Below are 18709 nucleotides of genomic sequence, written 5' to 3'. Positions count from 1 at the left end.
TTGTCGCGGAAGGAGTCGGAAATGGCAGCAACAGATCGCTAGCGTTCATTAAATTGTTTTTTGCATCCCGCGAAGAGGTTGATTTTGTTATCAAAGCATCGCCTGGTATGTTCGTTGCACGTCGCAGAATACGTCAATAACACTGCGAGATCCCAAGCTGTCCAAATGTTTCGCAAGAAACTAGTCACTCCACAAAACGTTTTTGTTGTTTCTATTCAGCGATGGTGAATCATCGAATAAGTACTGTCATCCATGAATGTCATACGCTGATTTTTCTAATTTTCCTCCTCCAATTAACTATATACGAGGTTCGTGGTGAGAGTGAATGAATCAATGCCGTCCACACGATCAACAGACAGAATACATCTAACGGGCGAAATCACGTTAGCATGTACGATAATTCTCAGTGGAAAATTACTCGTAAAGACGGTTCAAAGTTCATAGTTACGTCTGTGCAAACAAAGTTAAATAATATGTATCAAATGCTCTCGTGGTAAGCTGTATGTCTGTACATATACACTGTATCTTATAACTTATAACAAATCATCTAAAAATTTCCAGTTCTTGTATGTTACGGTTAACGTGATAAAAAACTAATTGTGTTCATATTAAGAATGATTCTCTCGGATTATCACGCAATATGAAAGATTTTGCTCATTTTTATCTCTATTGATCGACGAAACAACGGATTCTAAGAAATTAATTTCCTTAAAAATTACAAATCAAAGATTCTGTAGGCATAATAGTATTGTTAATTGGATACACTGAAATAGATATTAAACTCGTCTTTAGAATATATTAGAGCTTATAACCAAACAGTTTGCTCGTGCTATAAAGTAAGTAAAAAATGGCAGCTACTGGTGTTTTGAGAAATTGAAGGGCTAAATATCGTCGTAAATCTGGAAGTCAAAGATACTTGAAGTGTCTCGTAACAATTAGACGAAAATCACAGATCATTCGACCAGGTGACATGGTGTCAAAGCCACTTGACATTCAAGAACTATAGGTAAAAATGCCCATTCTACATAGATCACACGTTACCAACTATTATATTGTACTGTTACGATGAAACTCGCGTACAGTTTATAAACTATAGCTCCTCTAACCCAGATTTATTCAACGATCCCAATGATCATTGGTGAACGTGGAGAGGCAAGGAAATTCAGATGGACGAAAGAGGGGAAAAGGAGGAGGTGAAGGAGGAGGCGATAGGCATGGCCCTGGAACGCGCCGCTCGCTCGTTAACTCGCTTATGGGACGGGTTACGTAACAAGCTTGAAATCTGACATAATACGCGGGTGTCAGCGCGCATACGCGCCGCGAACTTTTACCATTCCCCTGGCTAAAGCGCGCTTAGGAAATCCTAGAGTAGCGCGCACTCGCCGTTAATCGGTTTTGTGCGAAAACATGTCGAGTTCTCACGAGATATAAGTTGGTATTGAGAATTTGATCATTTGTTTAATAGGAAGACTCTTGGTACGAGCAAATGGATTTTAGCGAATCTTGAACAGATCAAAAATCGTATTACGAATTTAGTAGACTCCGGTAGACTTTGAGAAATTTACGTATCTGTGTAAAATTCATCGAAATGTAGGTGAATTTTAAATCACTTCCTTTGATGTAATGGCATTGGTATCATTTTCGAAACTTAACTCGACGATGTCAGCAGGTAGAGGAAGCGTCTAACGACGAAAATCGTCTTACGCTTAATCGCTTGATTCGCTAGAAATTTAGCTCGACGAATATCTCGTAATCTCCGGGTCACAATAACCGCTAGAAATAACGTTTAAGGATCACGATCATTTGGTGGCGCGAGAAGAAAAAGACGGAAAAGTGAACGTTGATGAAGAAACCGAAACGTTTTGCTAGATGTTTTCATCGGAAAACCGAGGCCGTGACAGTCGAGGTTGTACGATGACGAGCCTCGCCAGCAAGGGAGTCGTTGTGTCGAGTGTCGATAGCGAAGACTCTAATAAATGGCGTCGCTTGAAATATCTCGTCGATACCAGTTGCAAGGGTGCAAAGCCCGTTGGGAAAGCACAGATACAACGGTTATCTTTGTTTCGTCGATTTACAGCGACAGAATGAAAAACGATCTTCTTCGTTGTCGATTAAGTTTTTAACACACTCGATACGGTTAGCTGCTGCACAGCAAAAACGAATATTTTTATCGGCTTCGAATAGCTACATATTTATCTCTAATTACATACTGAATTTTAAAACTGCTTTCCTTTCAAAAGTAGGAGCTGTGACTTATCGTATTGTTCCCTACTATATTCTTTATATCCATTATATCATCCATTAATAAATACGATAAGATTCTTACGTTCGAACCTACGGATGTATAGACATTATGTACTTATACAATGACCTTCATATACACGTTAAAAAGCAAGTTCTCGTATCATACCCTATCGACGACTCTAGGTTAAGTGCCGTCTCTCACGGTTGTCTTGCCAGAAGCTATTCTATCGTTTTCATTTCATGGCCAGAATCCTCGGAAATCAAATTCCTATTTTTTAAGCTAGATCTAACGATAGCCGGGTAATTTTCAACCATCCTTGCCATCACTTCGTCTCGTAAACATCATGTTCGGTCGAAAGTATAATAATTGTTTTCGTCATCGACTTTGCAATATGCAGTCGTTAACACGTATGCATAATGTATGTGCTGGACAGTGTATGTGCAATGTACAGGCACGAGTATTCTACTGGCCAGTTAATAACGCGTTTAGATAGCAGAACTCGAATTTTATAATGAAGACACGTGACGGTTTCTCAACGCACGTGACACTTGTCTGACTATCTACTCGAGTAAACTATACGATTCGCCTGCATCGCTTCGTTCGTATCCTATTTCCCAACGAGTGAGCACGATTCTCATAAAACAGAAGCAATGGTGGCAGTCCTGGCACACTTACTTAATAACCTTAACACGTTACTTAACACAGCGAATAAATTACAGAAGTTTGATGCCAGAGCGGGATGATTCAGAGCAGCGGTTGCGATCTAACGCAGAAACGGCGGTGGTTGGTTGATTTTTCAGCTGCTTTTCAACTGCGATTCAGTTGCGGGGTCAAGGTACAATGTATTCGATTCGTCGATTTCCCAACCTCTATCTCCCTTCGTTCTTTTACACCTCGTCTTTGCATCACGCTTGCGCGATTCTTATGTAATAGCGTAACTGCTCGATTGCAACAACTTACCTTGCGCTGCTATATGAATACATTTGTGTTACATATTAAGTGCTCGCGTGCACTGCTCGAAACGTGGATTATTTACCGGTAGCGATCCATTAGCGGTGATCGAGGGAAAAACGTTCTCGCCGAGGCATGAATTCGATCGTGATGTTCGCGATTAAACCGCGTGACGAATAAATATTAGGCTAACTGTTGAGATAATTCGATATATGCATAATATTATATAATTTTATTTGAAGGTATATTATGAGGAAATTTATTTAAACAGTATTTATTGCCCGCTAAGATCTTTGAATTTTAATATACGAACAAGCATACTTGTTTCAAATACAAATAAACGTTTTAAGAAAAACTTTCGTATAAAATTGAAAAGAAAAATCATATATATATGAATTCTATCATATTTCCGTCCAAAAGAAATCTTTTGAGAATAGAAGAACGATACACGCGATGCTAAATCACGCGCGACATACAAATTAATTATCGTGAACTTTAGACGCATACCTTTTCTGCTCTTTCCAATCTTCAGTACACTATCGAACTGCAAAACTACAAAATAACACTCTTCGTTTTACCACAAATTACATTAGACTTTCGAAGATGAGACGCCTTATTCTTTATCATAATAGTAATTCTAAAAAGATCATTTCTGGTTTTCGTATGCAAGAAAACGTCGTACATCAAACGCTACAACGACGATGCGGGGTGGGAGTCAGCGTGCAAAAGGTCGACCATCCTTCGTTCCCCTTGGCCGATTTTCCCCTGCGATCGAACAGTGCTCGACTGCCCTTGCGAAATTCTCGGTCCGCGGATTCGCGTTACAGTTCGCGTCGCGGACTCTATTCCGCGATGCAGTTTCGACGACACGGTTGTCGGCCGTGCTCTCGGTTTGCTCCAGAAACCTACTTTTTCGTGCCACCGGTGGCAATGCCAGCCTCCGTTTTCTCGGCTGTCTTCTTACGTGTCACGAATCACGAGTCACGAGGCGCTCCGTGCGTTATATTACGTCAACCGGCCCGGCTAGCACAGCGTGCCGCTTTCGCACTGAACCTCCTCCTCTCTTCCCAGGATTTACTCGCTACCGAATGCAAAATGGACAGAGAATTACGTAGAATTTTTTTAGCAGCAGAAGATTCCGCTCCTGAATCCGTTCCCGACTTGTAATCTTTCGAGAATTCTCTCTCTTTTCGTTTTAGAAGTAGTTTATAGCGTCTTTGGAACTTGTAGCGAAGAACACGAGGCTCGCGAATCTTTTTTAATAAAGAATAAATGCACAATACAAAAAGTAGAAACTTACGTACGAATTAATGTATTAGGTTGTCCGAAAAATTCCTTTCGTCTCATAAGGTGATAATAGATGATAATAGATGACAATTTCTGTTTTATATTATTTTATTGAATTAGGCATGATCCATTTCGTTGTATTTCTATTATTATGTTCGTGCATAATTCAATAATCTAATATGAAACAAAAAACATTGTGCGTCTATTGGTTCCTTATAAAACGAAAGAAACTTTTCGGACAACCTAATACAATAGAAGATCTTTTTCATAGGAAAATGAACTTACAACCGGCCCAACCATTGGAATAACAATTCCGCGAAGTTCAAGTGGATTTTTTTAACGTAGTAACGTCCCGTCCCCGTCCCATCCTCGAGAGAGCAAGTAGGGCAGTACGTCGCGTCGTGGCGAATCTCACGCCGCGCAGTCTTTGTCCCGTTGTTGCCGCTTAGTCTTGCTATTTCTGGTCCGGCCAGAAGCTTTTTGTTTATTCCGTTCCTTTTGCAACGACCCCGACGCAACCCCCGAGCCATCGCTGGTCGCACCCTAGAAACGCGCGGCGCCGACACGAACCAGGCCACGTACCCTACGGAACCGGCCAATTTCAGAGACGGAATTAGGCTTCGTAAAGGCGCTCGTTATTCGCGCCGCTGCCCTTCTTCGACCCTCTTCTCCTCTTGCACGCGGCACCAAGCTTCCTTTAGTCTTCAGTAGGTTACTCGGCTTCTTGGAAGTATTTTAATCCGCGAGGTAATTAAACAAGTCTAAAAAAAATCTTCACGATCGTGTCTTATGATTTTGACCAACAACTATAAAAAAAAAACTACCTAACTATAATAACTACAATATGATGTGTATGTAACAGAGATACCATCGCAATTCAGCGTTATGATTTAGTTTACATGTTTACAGTAACATAACTCATCAGTTTATTAGGTTAAAAGATGTAGGTAAGACTTTTGATAAGTCGATGAAATTTTGTGGAACTCAAAGATGTAATTATTAAGACGAGCTATGTTTCAATAATATGACGAGTACATTATTTTTGAAATTTTGAAGAAGACGAAGAAGCACCAAATAAAATTAAACTAAATGAAAAGACGATATTGGCAATGTACATATGGAATTGACTGACAACATACGGAATCTTAAAACCGCTTTCCTTTACAAAAATAGCAGATATGATTCATAGTGTGGTTCTCGTCTGGTATCATATGAATTTGTAATAATTCAATTGTGTCAGATTGTCCAGGTATACGATTCCCGAGAACAAGTTGCTCAGACAGCTTCCGTCGTCCCGTTACTTGGACCGGCAGTGTCAACCGATTCGTCTCTTTAGCGCCGCGCCGCACCGCGGTCCGGGAAATGTAGTACATTGAACGGTACCACTCGAACGGACGCCATTCGACAAAGTTGCATTGGCTCCCGTTCGAATTCAACGTTATATTACTCAAACTATTCCATGGTAAACTTCTCTTTACTTTATACATTTCGAAATCAAAATGGTTATCTAACGTAGCGACTTACATAGGTCAGCCAAGAAGCAAGTTACTTGGCTTCTCAAATTTCTGTTCCAAAAGAGACAATATAATTGCCACTGTAGTCATAGGTGGCTATATATGTAAACGTAACATTGTAGCTGATGTGTACTAAGTGTGAACTCGATTGCTACGATCAGATATTACGGTCTGTTAAACATGGAGCATCGTGTAACAAACAAACATGACATCACATTGCGAAAGAAAAACATGATCGAGTAATATTTTTCTTCTTATCACAACTACATCTTTTTATTCGATTTTATAATTAAATACGTATTTTGGTCATTTCAAAAATATTGATTTATAAGCTTAATTCCCATTTTTAAATTCTTTTTCCATTCGTTCGTATCCTTTTTTTTTTTTTTTTTTTTTTTTAGAGCAATGTGGTAGGAAGTCGTTTACTTGTTTATTAACTGAGTCTGCCTAGACATTGAATCATCTTCAACTCATTTTCCAACATATCGACGAAAACAACTTCGCCGCGGAGTTTCTGCATTGTTAAAGAGTCGCGCGAGTGTCTTGGAAGTGTGTCGAGGAATCCGGACAGTTTGATACATGCCTATTTATAGGAATGAAGATTCATTACGCGAGGTCCCGTTTCGCGTGTATCGGCGGCTCGTTTTAGCGTTGTGCAACATCGTAACGTAATATTTCCCGCGAGCGTGCTAGTCGCGAGACGTTGAGAAAATTGCTTTCCACTCCGATCCTTTTTCGAAGTCTCTATGGAGATTCTCCTTCGTGGTCCCCGATAATGTACTCATTCAACGATATTATAGTGGCATACATGTATAGTGTACACTACTGTTCATCAGTGTACGAACATTAAAGTAAATTTTTGGTAATAGCGTATAAATGTTTTATCATAATACAAACTGATAGTAAATTAAAAAGTGGAAGCAGTATTTACCACCTTTTTATGGAATTCATAGATAATATTGATTTAAAATATTAGCAATAGTATATTATATGGTATATAATGTTATATAGTATATCTTTCTCTACAATCACATTAATGAACTCGTTGATTTTAGATATCACTCCTTGAAATAATGTTCGTAGTTTTTTAAATAGCGAAACTATTTCACAGCCTTTGGTAACGACGTACGTCGATTTTATTATTGCATATTGGTTTTTAAAAACCAATTTAATCATATCATAATAGTCTAATATTTCGATAATAGAATCTTGATGATGATCCATTAACGATAGGACACTGTCAAAGGGGGCGAGATTAGACACGTAAGTAATATTTTTAGTAGAGAAAGAAATTTTATAAAAAAGAGCACGTAAATCAGGGAAAGCGTGGGTGCTCGGAGGAATAGTATGTAGTTCGTCATCCCTCTCGGTTCAGTTCGGCTAACTTCGCCGCTTATGCAACAGTCCCGCGTCCTGTGCACGTGCTTGCGACCACGTGGACATTGGTCACGTTACGCTGGCCAATATCACTGAAAATGGAATTATTCTTACGTAGCCGCGTAAGCTCGTAACGACAAAACCTGCCGGTCCCGTAGAAGCCACGATGACCGACACGTGAACATCGCTTTTGGATTGCCGGGTCTTCCTATACGGGTAAAGCTTTTTTCTTCTTTTCTTCCATATTTTCTATTATCGTACTGTATATTACGTCCTAACTGTAATTTAACATGCAGTTACATTTGCAAATTGTAAAGCCCGGCAGCAGTTTGTAACAAGCAACGATTGAGAGAGCAGAAAGAAGTACGTATGTATTTAGAGCGATACAATGGTATTTCGTATATCGTGGTATTATTTGGTATATCGTGGTATTATTTGGTATTTTTTGCAGGAACGGAAATTCCATTTTTATTTGCAGCGAAGTGGTTGATGCCGAGGTTTCGAGGTTTCGAGCTTCAGATTTATGGAATTAGGATATGAAAGAAAGGGTAAATAGAGAAATATCTTATATAATACAACAAGGGAGAAGATTGCTAATCGATTTTCATAATTTTGGCTATTATAATAATTCTGGCGTATTATAGTAATTCTACCGTCGATCTAATCTGGTGATCGAATCTACGATCGTAGAACAACGAATGTAGAAATATGGCGGAGAGGGAACGGGTTGTGGATATGTTGAAACGGGATCATGTCGAGAGAAATGTTCGATTGCGCTCACGACATGCGAATGCGGAGCAGAGAACGATGTATTATACGGCGTAGCTTAGACGATAATTATATGCTGAAAGCGTTGCCATTATCTAACCATAACTACTCCTACCTAGATTCTGTACACAATGCGTTTGGATTGGGACCTTTAACAGAGTTTTCGTTGCCCAACGCAGCTGCCCGTCCATGTTGTAATCCAATGAATGAGCTGAATTGTCGTTAACGGTAAATTATAAGGCAAGAAGTTATTCAGCTCTGTATGTTCGGCATCTAGTATGTATTAATTCGCTTGTCCCCGATGCATCCTAACGGGTCCCCGGATATCGCCCAGTTTCGTTTAATAACATTGTAATGTCGTTTACTGTCGATATTCGCAAAACGATGAATGAGAGATGCTTTTAAGCTTGTATTTATGCTTGTTCTTGTGTATAGGATATGCTAAAAAGACACCGTTTGAAGTATGTCAGATCAAGTCAAGTAGCGTAAAAAAAAGGATTGGATATTCCATATTAAATCAAAATCGTCTAACTAAGAACAGAACCGAGACGAAGACCATAGATACGATATAAATATTTGTATAAATTTGACGATCCGATGGAAACGATGACGTACCCATGGCGAGTGTTCCCATATAAACTCCGTAAATATTTATACATAATTTATAGGAACTGAAATCTGATCGCATGTGTTCGACTCTTAAATATTTCCGTATCATCAAATACAAAAAAAGAACAGTTTTATCAAAGAAGCTGAAAGATCGGGAATTTCGTAGCGTATTTTGCGATTTCTCAGTGCTACAACAGTTAACACGAATGGCATAGCCTGTGAAGTGGCGAGAGCCTATTATGTCACAACTCCTAGTTGCAGTGGCAAGGTAGAGACAGACCATGAACCTAAGTGCAGTCAGCACGTTGCATGGTCGCACGTGACTGGTTCTGCGAATGCAGCCTTTTCTATGTTCCTTCTTTCCTTGCCTTCCGATCGATTTTCCTCGTCACGCACGATCGCTGCTTCGCGTTTCTGCTTTATTCATCGACTTTTCCGCAATTTGGAGCAGGATCTTGTCGCATAATTCGCGTACGGAGACTGTCAGTCGTTTACGATACCGAGACTTGATCGTGATAATACTAAATATTTAATATTGTATAGCATATACTGTATGTTTTAACAGATTTTTAACACACATAGTATATATGATCAGAGTTTTCCACACGTGTTTCGATACTTGATTTTTCTGAGCCTATGTGCATGTTACAAACTGTAACTGTAATTCGCTTCGTGCATACGTATTAGCCCAACCGCAGGTAGCAATAAAATCTCACTATCGATAGCGAAGGTATCTCTTAGCATGTATTGGCGAATAATCTTATCTAAATACCAATGAATCGTCGCAATCCGCCAAGGTGGATCAGTTTCCCGCCTCCATCAGCTTGCGTAATCGAATTCCGTTAGTCTCGCTTTCTTCTTCCAACGTCGAGCAATAATATCGGGCACGACGATTAAACGTTCAGGACGACTGAATACGAAGCAGGAAAAGCAGGGAAATCGCCTGATCCCGCCGAGGGAGCACGATGTCGACCCTTAAATCCAATTAACAACGTACCCTTCGGCTCAAGCGCGATAAATAATCGTGACTCGTACCCCTGTGGGACTAAACGCCGTCAGAATTTGTTTTGTATCTGTTTCGTGGCACGAGATACGTTTCTATACCACTATACGACGTCCAACTTTGCATTCGAGATCGATTCAATTTCACGCGATGGATTCTCGTTTCGCTACGTTGTTTCGTAATGTTAGTATCGAGAATCTCTTGAGTTTAATAGAAGTAAAAAAGGGAAAAGTTCAATGTGATATTGGGTTAACATGGTTGACGAGGATGTTGTTCTTTTTCTTTTCTTTCTTATTTACATTTGCCTATCTTTGAGGAGTTGTTAGAATTTTCTTTCTATTAAAGCTTGTAGTTTGTCATAAATGAAAAATGCTGTAACGAAACATTCCTCGCACTTCTTTCCGATATATTTCTAATCTTTACATTGACGCGAGTTTTCTAACCTTTGGAAAACCACGATACAGTTTTTACATCTATAAATTTCTATAAAATTTTTCTTTCAATCTTTGCTATGCTTTTTTTCAAGAGCTTCTTTTTCGATATTTGTAAAGAGATATTTTTTATATTTTCACATATTTCGGGTAATGTGTCGAAGTACCTTTCGAGAAAATCTTTAAACAATTTTTAGAAATTTCCATTTACACTAAAGTTTATCCATATTTAAATGTACACAAATTTTGTAATTTTTGGAAAATTGTAATACGATCTTCCTATTCTCTGCCAATCTATAGTACTTTCACGTATTTCTTTTGAAACGAAGTTTCTCAATTTCCAACGCAATGCACTATCGATCAGATAGGAATTTCGCGAAAGACATTCGGTTGTATAGCAGGAAAATGGGGATTTCGGTTCGTAAAATCGTTCACGGTTCAGATGATACGCCCGACTGCAGGCAAGAATGCTGTTGAGGCACACGTGCGCGCAATTAGTCTAACATAGGGCGCACGTATGACTCAAGCCAGCAGAAAAGTTGAGCAAGAAGTTGCCTCGGTATCATACAAACGTTTTCCTTCATTGTTCACGCAATATTATATATTTCTTTTTTAAAACAACAATATTTATACACCTTCTTCTTATCATTTTTAATTAAATTTCTATTCATATAATATCAAGTCATAAAGGAATATAATATTTCAAATATGTAAAATGACATTTCTAATTATCGGTATAATTTAATAAATACGAAAAAGTTAATAAATAAATCGTTGTTATGTACAAAAATATTAAAATCAGGATTGGTGATCAAATGAATTGGGTTTACGAGGGCGAGCTTAATGCGGTTCCATTATCATTTTGTTCTACGACGTGATTTATTCCTTCCTTTGCTCGATGAGGTAACGGCGTACTCATCGTTGCTGTCTTCCGAGTTCTCCGAACAATCGCAACCCGAACACGAGCACCAAGATGACGACGAACTTCCTGGAACAGTCACGATTCTCCAATCAATCTTGTGCAAATAGATGCTGATCGATTCGTGAGAATTCAAATACAAATAGTAATTCGTTAAGAGTAAAAATCATTTAGTCGCCTGATTGAGGAATGAAAATCAAATAAGATGTTGTAGATGTAATTTTAAGAAAAGCTTTTTCTTATAAAGAAGATGCAGGTATCAATATTAAGAAAACTTACTTCTCCTACGTCGAAGCTTTCTCTTTGAAGAATTGTTCCTCTTTGAATTCCTCTTCTTGCATAACAATGCAATTTGTTTCTTTGCGTTTGACTTACTTCTTCGTCTTTTGGGTGAACTTTTACAGGTGTGGCGACTATTACATGAATGATCATGATTTGAACGATCACGCGTTCGACGATTGCAATTTGAATTACAGCACCGTGAACATTCGGAGTCTGAGGAAGACGATGATGTCGAAGAGGAGTAAGAAGTCGAGAGTTCTGTGCTGTCCGCCGCTCTGATGACCTTACAGCGACAGCTTGAACTCGATCCGCTGTTTGATTTCTTCCTTGAACCCGAGCTCCTGCAACTGTTTCACAACTTCTCTTATCCCTTCGTTACTGAACCTCTAATTGCTGAAACTTTATTAGGTATTTGCCGAAAATGTTATAGAGCAAAATATTGTGGAATAAAATATCCGTTGAAATATATATGTATAATTTATAAATATAAAGATAATTTTGTTAATTAAATGGAAGATCTAAAGATAAAAAAATATTGTTTGTTAAGTTACGTGAACATTTCTCAAACTTTATTCGTGTTTCATATATTTAGGACGGTAGTCGCTGTCGCTGTCGCTGTCGTTGTGACGTAAACATTTTTCCTATTTGTTGATGAGTCTCTTATGGATACAAGGGCGATCAGGCAAAATAGAGTAACGTTCACTGCTGAAGGATTTAGCAGAAAATGTTTGTTAAATGTTTCAAAAATTGAACATAAAATATTGTAAAATATCTAAAAATAATTGCATACAACTAAATAATCAACATACAAGCTGCTTGTTAAAATTGGAAAATTCTAACAAAACATTCTTATTTAGTATTTTGTACCATAAGAGAGCTCTAGAAATGCGGATGGAGTAACAGATTTATAATAGATTAAGTGCAAAATAAAAGGAGCAGGAAGCGTTACATTGTACTAAATATCAGCGGGTGTTCTAAGATTTATGGTCAGAAGTGGTATACAATACGATTATAACACAAAGATGAATACGGACAACAAAAAGTTAGGATCTATATTATTTATTGAATATCTCTCACCTCATTTTATATTTATTATGTTAATGAAGTCGTACAACCGATAATAATTAAATTCGTCGCCGAATTAGGACCTTAAAATGTTATCACAGACACTCACTTACTATGTTTATTTATTTATTTTCGTTATTCATTATTATTTACCTAGTATATTATAATCGTAATACGTGTCAAAACTGAAATAAAGCAAGTCAAAAACGGCAACGATGCTCTTTCTTTCTATTCCGACACTCGAATGATTTCCGTTGCAAACTGTTTCGATTCTTATGTACACAATTCTCACCTTTCTCAAGCCATGTACTTGTTATATATATATATATATATATATATATATATATATATTTAGGAAATACATCCGCGGTATATTCAAATTTCAAATACATTCGATATTTGCTTTCGTCTGAATATTTAAATGAAAAGAAGAATACAATAATAAAAGTAATAATGGATTAAAAAATGATTTACGTGTGAACTATTGCGTGTAATATCTACGCCATACGAAGGTTATCTGCATTTTTAAAAGTAATCAAACTCTCTGTTTGATCCTTTGCAAATTTTCAAATGTTTCTCTTCGAAGTTCATTGCAACTTGATATCAATCTTCGATCGACGCAAGTTATCACGGTGAAATGATCGAAGATCGGTACAGTTAGTGCAAAAGTCCCGGTCATGTGGAAAACGTGCTTGTACTTAGTTATGCAAGCGAACAATGACGCAATTCTGATCCGATCGCGCTCGTTACTGAACCGATCCCTGGGAAATCTTGAATTACATGCTTTATACGCGGCTAGAGGAGCTGAAAGGGCGACCACTGCGCCGTCACGTTAATTTCTTCGTTTCTATCGATAACCGGTCTGGCCTTGCTCCACTGGGTTTATGATTCTGAAAGCACGATATGATACGAGTTATGGTATATATCACATTGTGACAATTCTATTCGATCTTCGAACAGAGGCTTGTTATGTGCAACCTACGAACGATTATAACTATTATAACGATTATACGATAGATTGGGTATACAAATTTACGCAAACTTATATTTTTCTCAATGTAATATAAAAAATAGAACCTAGGTAGCCAATTGTTTTACTTATTAAATATTATAACGAATACTATATTTTGTCTAAAGTCCATAACAATATCCATGATGAAACCTTGCGAGGTGGCCTAATCTCTGCTAAACAGTTAAACAAACAAGACGCAAAGTTCGATAATTCCGCTAGGAATAGTCACATACACATGGAAATGGGAAACAAAGTTGAGGTGTACTTTAGTGGAATAGCCGAGGGGTGACTCGACCTCCTTAAGGCACGTGAACGAGGGTGTTAGAAGTTTATGGATGAGGGGAATGACGTGACTCAGCCTCGAGGATGACGTAAGAAAGAAAGGGACCAAAAGGGGATCAGGAGAACATCCCACAAACTCGTATCTTTAAAAACCTTTTCCGGTTTTCAGCCGCACTCGAGCATATGCTGATTTGGAAATACGCACTGAGTCAGTTTCTTAAGTTGCTACAATAACCGGCAACCAGATTTACATAAAACTTTACCTTTGAGAATGAATTCCATGTGAAAGGGAACCGATCCGTCTTCGTGTGACATTTTGCCCGTCGTTGCTTTCATTTACTAGCACGTTGTTCACTCTTGCTCTCGTTCCAATTTCCTAACCAAGCGTGGAGGCATTAAGATATTCAAGAGTCTACAGTCTAGAACTTTTAAAAGATCGATTTCTCTGCATACGATGGCTGTAAAAAGTATTAGCACGCTATTATATTTATTATGAATGCTCGTAAAATTAACGTTGCCAGAAAAGTTACGACTTCTAACAAGGGATGAAACTTTAAAAGTCAAAGTGGAAAATTAACAGAAATGTACTTATCTATTCTCCTGTGATCTTCATATGTTATCTAATACTTGGGCCAGCGTTTTATTCGCCTTTCGAAGGGAAACGCGATACTAAATGGAGAAACTCGATGTCACTAAGCATCGAGAATCCCCATGAGTCTCCGGCCGATTGTGAACGATTTCGTTTGCCGATGGTGAACAGAGAACGAAAGCGTGTGGCAGTACACTCTGTCGCCGGCGAACAGGTACAATGGAATTAGCTGGGACAGGTTAACGGATAATGGAAATATCGGGCCATTGTCGCATCGATCTTCAATCTGTCACGCGGCGCGGACGTCAAAACGCGAGACAAAGCGATCGCGTCTCTGCGAATGACAGCCACGGATGTATGTATGAATGGACGTCGCGTGCCATTATAATGGACATTCCAGGCCGGCATTCCGCAAAGTGTCCGGAACAAGTGGGGACAGCGTAGAGGGCGAGGACACTCGTTCGTAGAACTGTCCTCTTTCGTTCGATCCAACTGCTTGCTTCTTCCATTTTGATGTAGTATTAAACTGAATTGCATGCAATGGCAACAAATAAATTTTCGATTCGACTATTCGCGGAATGAGAAGAGTTTCGGCTTTGCTAATAACGTAAGGATAGCAAATAATGAATTCCAACGATAAAAAGGTCAGCGTACAGACGTTATGAAGGAAAATTGCGGCAATAAGGAAGACGCAAGGATATGAAAATGAAGGTTCCAGTAACAAAGAATAAGTATAAAGTATGAGAAGTATACAAACGAAAAAAGTGAATTTCAAGAGTTAACTTCCTCGTTAATATTCTCGGAACTAAAGGCGTTTTCGGTATACGAATTAACACTGGTTCTGTCAATAAGAAGAATATATGCTCGTTAACTTAAAAATTTTCGTGCAATTAATCGTGACACAATGCACGGGAATAAAAGTAAAAATGATTTTATGTTATAAAAATACTTATAGTTTTGGATAATGCAACATGTACGTTAATAACGGCGAATGTATCAAGCGATATTCAACTTTAATTTCGACTTCATCCTTCGTTTCACAAGCACGACAATTCGTCCATTTACATCTTCGTTAACGTGTTCACAATCCGAGACTCATCGGTGTTCGGGGAAGTGGAATTTCCCAAAACCAACGAAGACGCTTTCACAGTCGATTGAAAGATCCCGTCAGAATCCGATTAACGAGAACTGTTTTTCGCTCGAGGATTTTTCGGTTCGAACCGAACCGAATCCATGCTGAATTCCTGCTGAACGGAGTCCTTTGAGAAGTGGCTGAGCATCAAAGGACTTTCTTATGCGTTTACGTGGAACTCGGTAATAGGAAGATGACGTTTATGAGACGGGCGGTGCAACAAGAAAACGCGAGCTATCTTTATCTCCAGCAGACGCTCTTGCATCCGGTCGCTCTTTTCATTCGTTCCCTGTCGTTCCTTCTCTTCCATCATCGTCCTCATTCCTTTCGTTTCTACCACGTCTCTCGCATCGTTGTCGCTTCTTTCGGATCTTCGCCACCCAGACAATTTATCTTTCTTCTTTCTTTCAGTCCCTTTGGAAAGATCGGTCCACCTGCAGGATCTGTGTTCTAGAATTAAACTCAACTTAATTTCAGTTGCATGAAATTTTATAAAATATATTGCAAGTCCGATGGCACGCGATTACATGAGATATTCCATCGTCGAAATGAAGTTGCGTACTTCAGGATTAAATTTCATTTAACCTGGAGCCGATGAAATCTCCATTTTACGAAAATGGTTTTAGTTGATAATAAAGGTGAAAGACAGAATTCAGAATGGAACAAGCTCATTTCCATTATTTCTACTTGCATTATTCGTAGATCAGAGTGTTTACACGATCGGTAAGTTTATTCTTGAGTTCATTCTTGCTCCATCTGTCGCCGTATACGGGACTCCCTTCGATGCGGTAACATTTCGTTTTCTTATCGAAGAACTTGTATCATTATTGAGCAACATTATTTATATAAGGTTTTATCTCTGAGAGCGACAAACATGCTCGGCGAGAATTACATTTTTTATCAATATTACATAACTGTACAGAAGAATTATCGTAATCGACGTACATAACACGTTTTACCCGCTAATGAATAAGCAGAACTGAAAACATTTTTAACAAGAAGGGCTTAAGTGCTCCCAAAAAATTTTTCTTGAAATAACCATGTGTGCCATATGAGAACATACGTTTCGATATCAATGATCGTCCACGTAAGTATTTATTGTTTCAATCCACAGGCGCTTCGCATGTAGCGATCTTTAAAAATCAATACAGCCAATAAAAAGGAAAAGGAAGAAATAGGAAATGAAATCGAAACAACCATGATATGTATATACGATATACAGTAACAAATATATATTCGCAATTTTTAACTTTTACATTTCGTTTGCAATCTTTCTGTGAAGCAAAGGATAATAAGGATAATAAGGATAAAGGATAATAAGGATAATAAAAAAGAAGACACGTGTTGCTGATTGGAAATGGATTATGAAATGGATTATACGCGAATGAACTTGTTACACGATCTAGTGAAACATAAAAATTGTCTTCAAGGATATAGGGTATACAACGGTGTACACAAAATTAGTGATTTCAAGATTTTTTTTTATTTATTAAAATTTACAATCAATTCTCGCATTGAGAATTTTCAGTAATTTTTCTGGCGTGGCGCAGTGACATGGCTAATTATTTATAATAAGTTAATACTTATTATAGATAAGTATAATGTGATTTCAAGATATAGTTACATTTTTTATTAGGTAGTTATCTCATCTGTTTATCCTGTACGAAAATAAAAATTCACTTCAATTCAATATGATTTGCGTACAAAAATAATTCTTTCCGGCATATCGATGCAAATATCTCAGTATGCGTCGTGAAGAAAAAATGCCATTGAAAATACTCAAAATGACAACATCCATTATTATGAAGAGAAAGAAACAAGTATCCATCTTGAATAATTTATACGCGGGACATTTCTTCCCCAATAGTCCCTTTTATCGAACGCGGTGTCGCGTTTTGATCGTACACGCTACGGGCCATTCACTTTCGTTTCGTCGGGGTGGTTGCACGATGAGTCGCGCGACGCAGAGAGGGTTGAAACGGCTGGCGCAGCCGCGCTGACCGTTGTCCGGCCGCTACGTCGCGGATTATCCTCGCACCTGCACGATCGTGAGGAGCAAGACAGCGGTGTGAACGAGAAAGAGGGAGAGTTGCAGTTTGGTGAACCTGCTGGAAAAGACAATCAAACAAGATAAGGGGATCACGAGTTGCAAACGGGGAGTCCAGTGAGTAATATATCCACCCACTTTCAGCCAAGTACACTGAACCAACGAACTGTTACGATGAAAAAGGAGTTAGGAATAATTATTACAATTGTTAATACAAACGATTGGTGAATTAATATTAATATTAATATATTGATTATTTAGTTTGAAGTTTATATTCTCCAAATGTTAATTAAAGCTGGTAAATATTCTTGTTATGTTCAATCATGGCGAGAATATTTAATTTACACAGTACTATATCTTTCCATCATTCAGAAATGTCGAAGGGTGGGAAACAAAGTTACGAATCATAATGTAGGTTAAATGGAATGAAACGAACGAGCAGGTGTTCAATACACGGAATCAGAAGCTCGCTGCATAATTAATAGTTCGCGACGATCTTCGTGACAATCGGAAGTTAGCGATCGATAGTTACGAATGACTTTTCGTTACTTCTATATTTCATTAAAAATTCTTCGTAGTTTGTATTAGTTTCCAATTCATAGTATGCAAAAGTTGAAATCGTTTACCCTTTACGTCTTGATGATACCCTGAAGTCCAAATTGTCGTTTTTATAAAAAAAACATTGCTTTGAACTGAATACGCTTTGGTATCGAAATTTCCTTAAAAATATTATTTTTAGGGACCCTAACTGCTAATAATATGTCCTGAAGAATATAAAAGTATTTGTACCTAACGTATGTTTTTACAAGCTGATAAACGTAAAAGATATACAGGGTGGTTGGTAACTGGCGGTACAAGCGGAAAGGGGGTGATTCTACGCGAAAAAAGAAGTGGAAAATATAGAATAAAAATTATTCGTTTGAAGCTTTGTTTTCGAGAAAATCGATTTTGAATTTTCGCTCGGTACGCGTGCACTTTATCACGTCTCGTTATAACAGATCTCACTGTAGATTTAAAAAAAAATTAAAAAAAAATTTTTATTCTATATTTTCGACTTCCTTTTCGCGTAGAATCACCCCCTTTCCGCTTGTACCGCCAGTTACCAACCACCCTGTATATGCTTAGCATACATGTTATTAAAACAGTCTAGAAGTAAAACCAAAGTAACAGTAAAAGATAGAAATCATATAATTCTG

At 38.1% G+C, this 18709-nt stretch overlaps 2 protein-coding genes across 3 annotated transcripts in view; one reads left to right on the top strand and one right to left on the bottom strand.

Annotated features, from left to right (window-relative positions):
* LOC117242261 (caveolin-3-like) overlaps nt 1-18709 on the top strand; it is a 61275-nt gene that overhangs the window by 39615 nt on the left and 2951 nt on the right. Inside the window, exon 1 of one of the 2 annotated variants that reach the window (XM_033508792.1) lies at nt 17041-17630. The exons of the other annotated variant lie outside the window; for it this stretch is intronic. The gene's annotated coding sequence lies outside the window, so the exon portion shown is untranslated. Of the gene's footprint in view, nt 1-17040; nt 17631-18709 lie in introns of those variants that run through there. 2 annotated transcript variants of the gene reach the window in all.
* LOC117242262 (suppressor protein SRP40-like) lies at nt 10750-12774 on the bottom strand. The gene is made up of 3 exons (XM_033508794.1): nt 12464-12774; nt 11384-11733; nt 10750-11173 (listed from the first exon to the last, which is right to left on the bottom strand). The coding sequence occupies exons 1-3, from the start codon at nt 12466-12468 to the stop codon at nt 11043-11045; spliced, it is 486 nt and encodes a 161-aa protein (XP_033364685.1). The 5' UTR covers nt 12469-12774; the 3' UTR covers nt 10750-11042.

Source organism: Bombus vosnesenskii, unplaced genomic scaffold, assembly GCF_011952255.1.
Source record: "Bombus vosnesenskii isolate JDL3184/JDL3185 unplaced genomic scaffold, Bvos_JDL3184-5_v1.1 scf7180000016272, whole genome shotgun sequence".
In the NCBI taxonomy this organism is placed as follows: domain Eukaryota; kingdom Metazoa; phylum Arthropoda; class Insecta; order Hymenoptera; family Apidae; genus Bombus; species Bombus vosnesenskii.
Note: the sequence above shows the minus strand (reverse complement) of the source record. Positions and strands in the feature narration are given on the sequence as shown.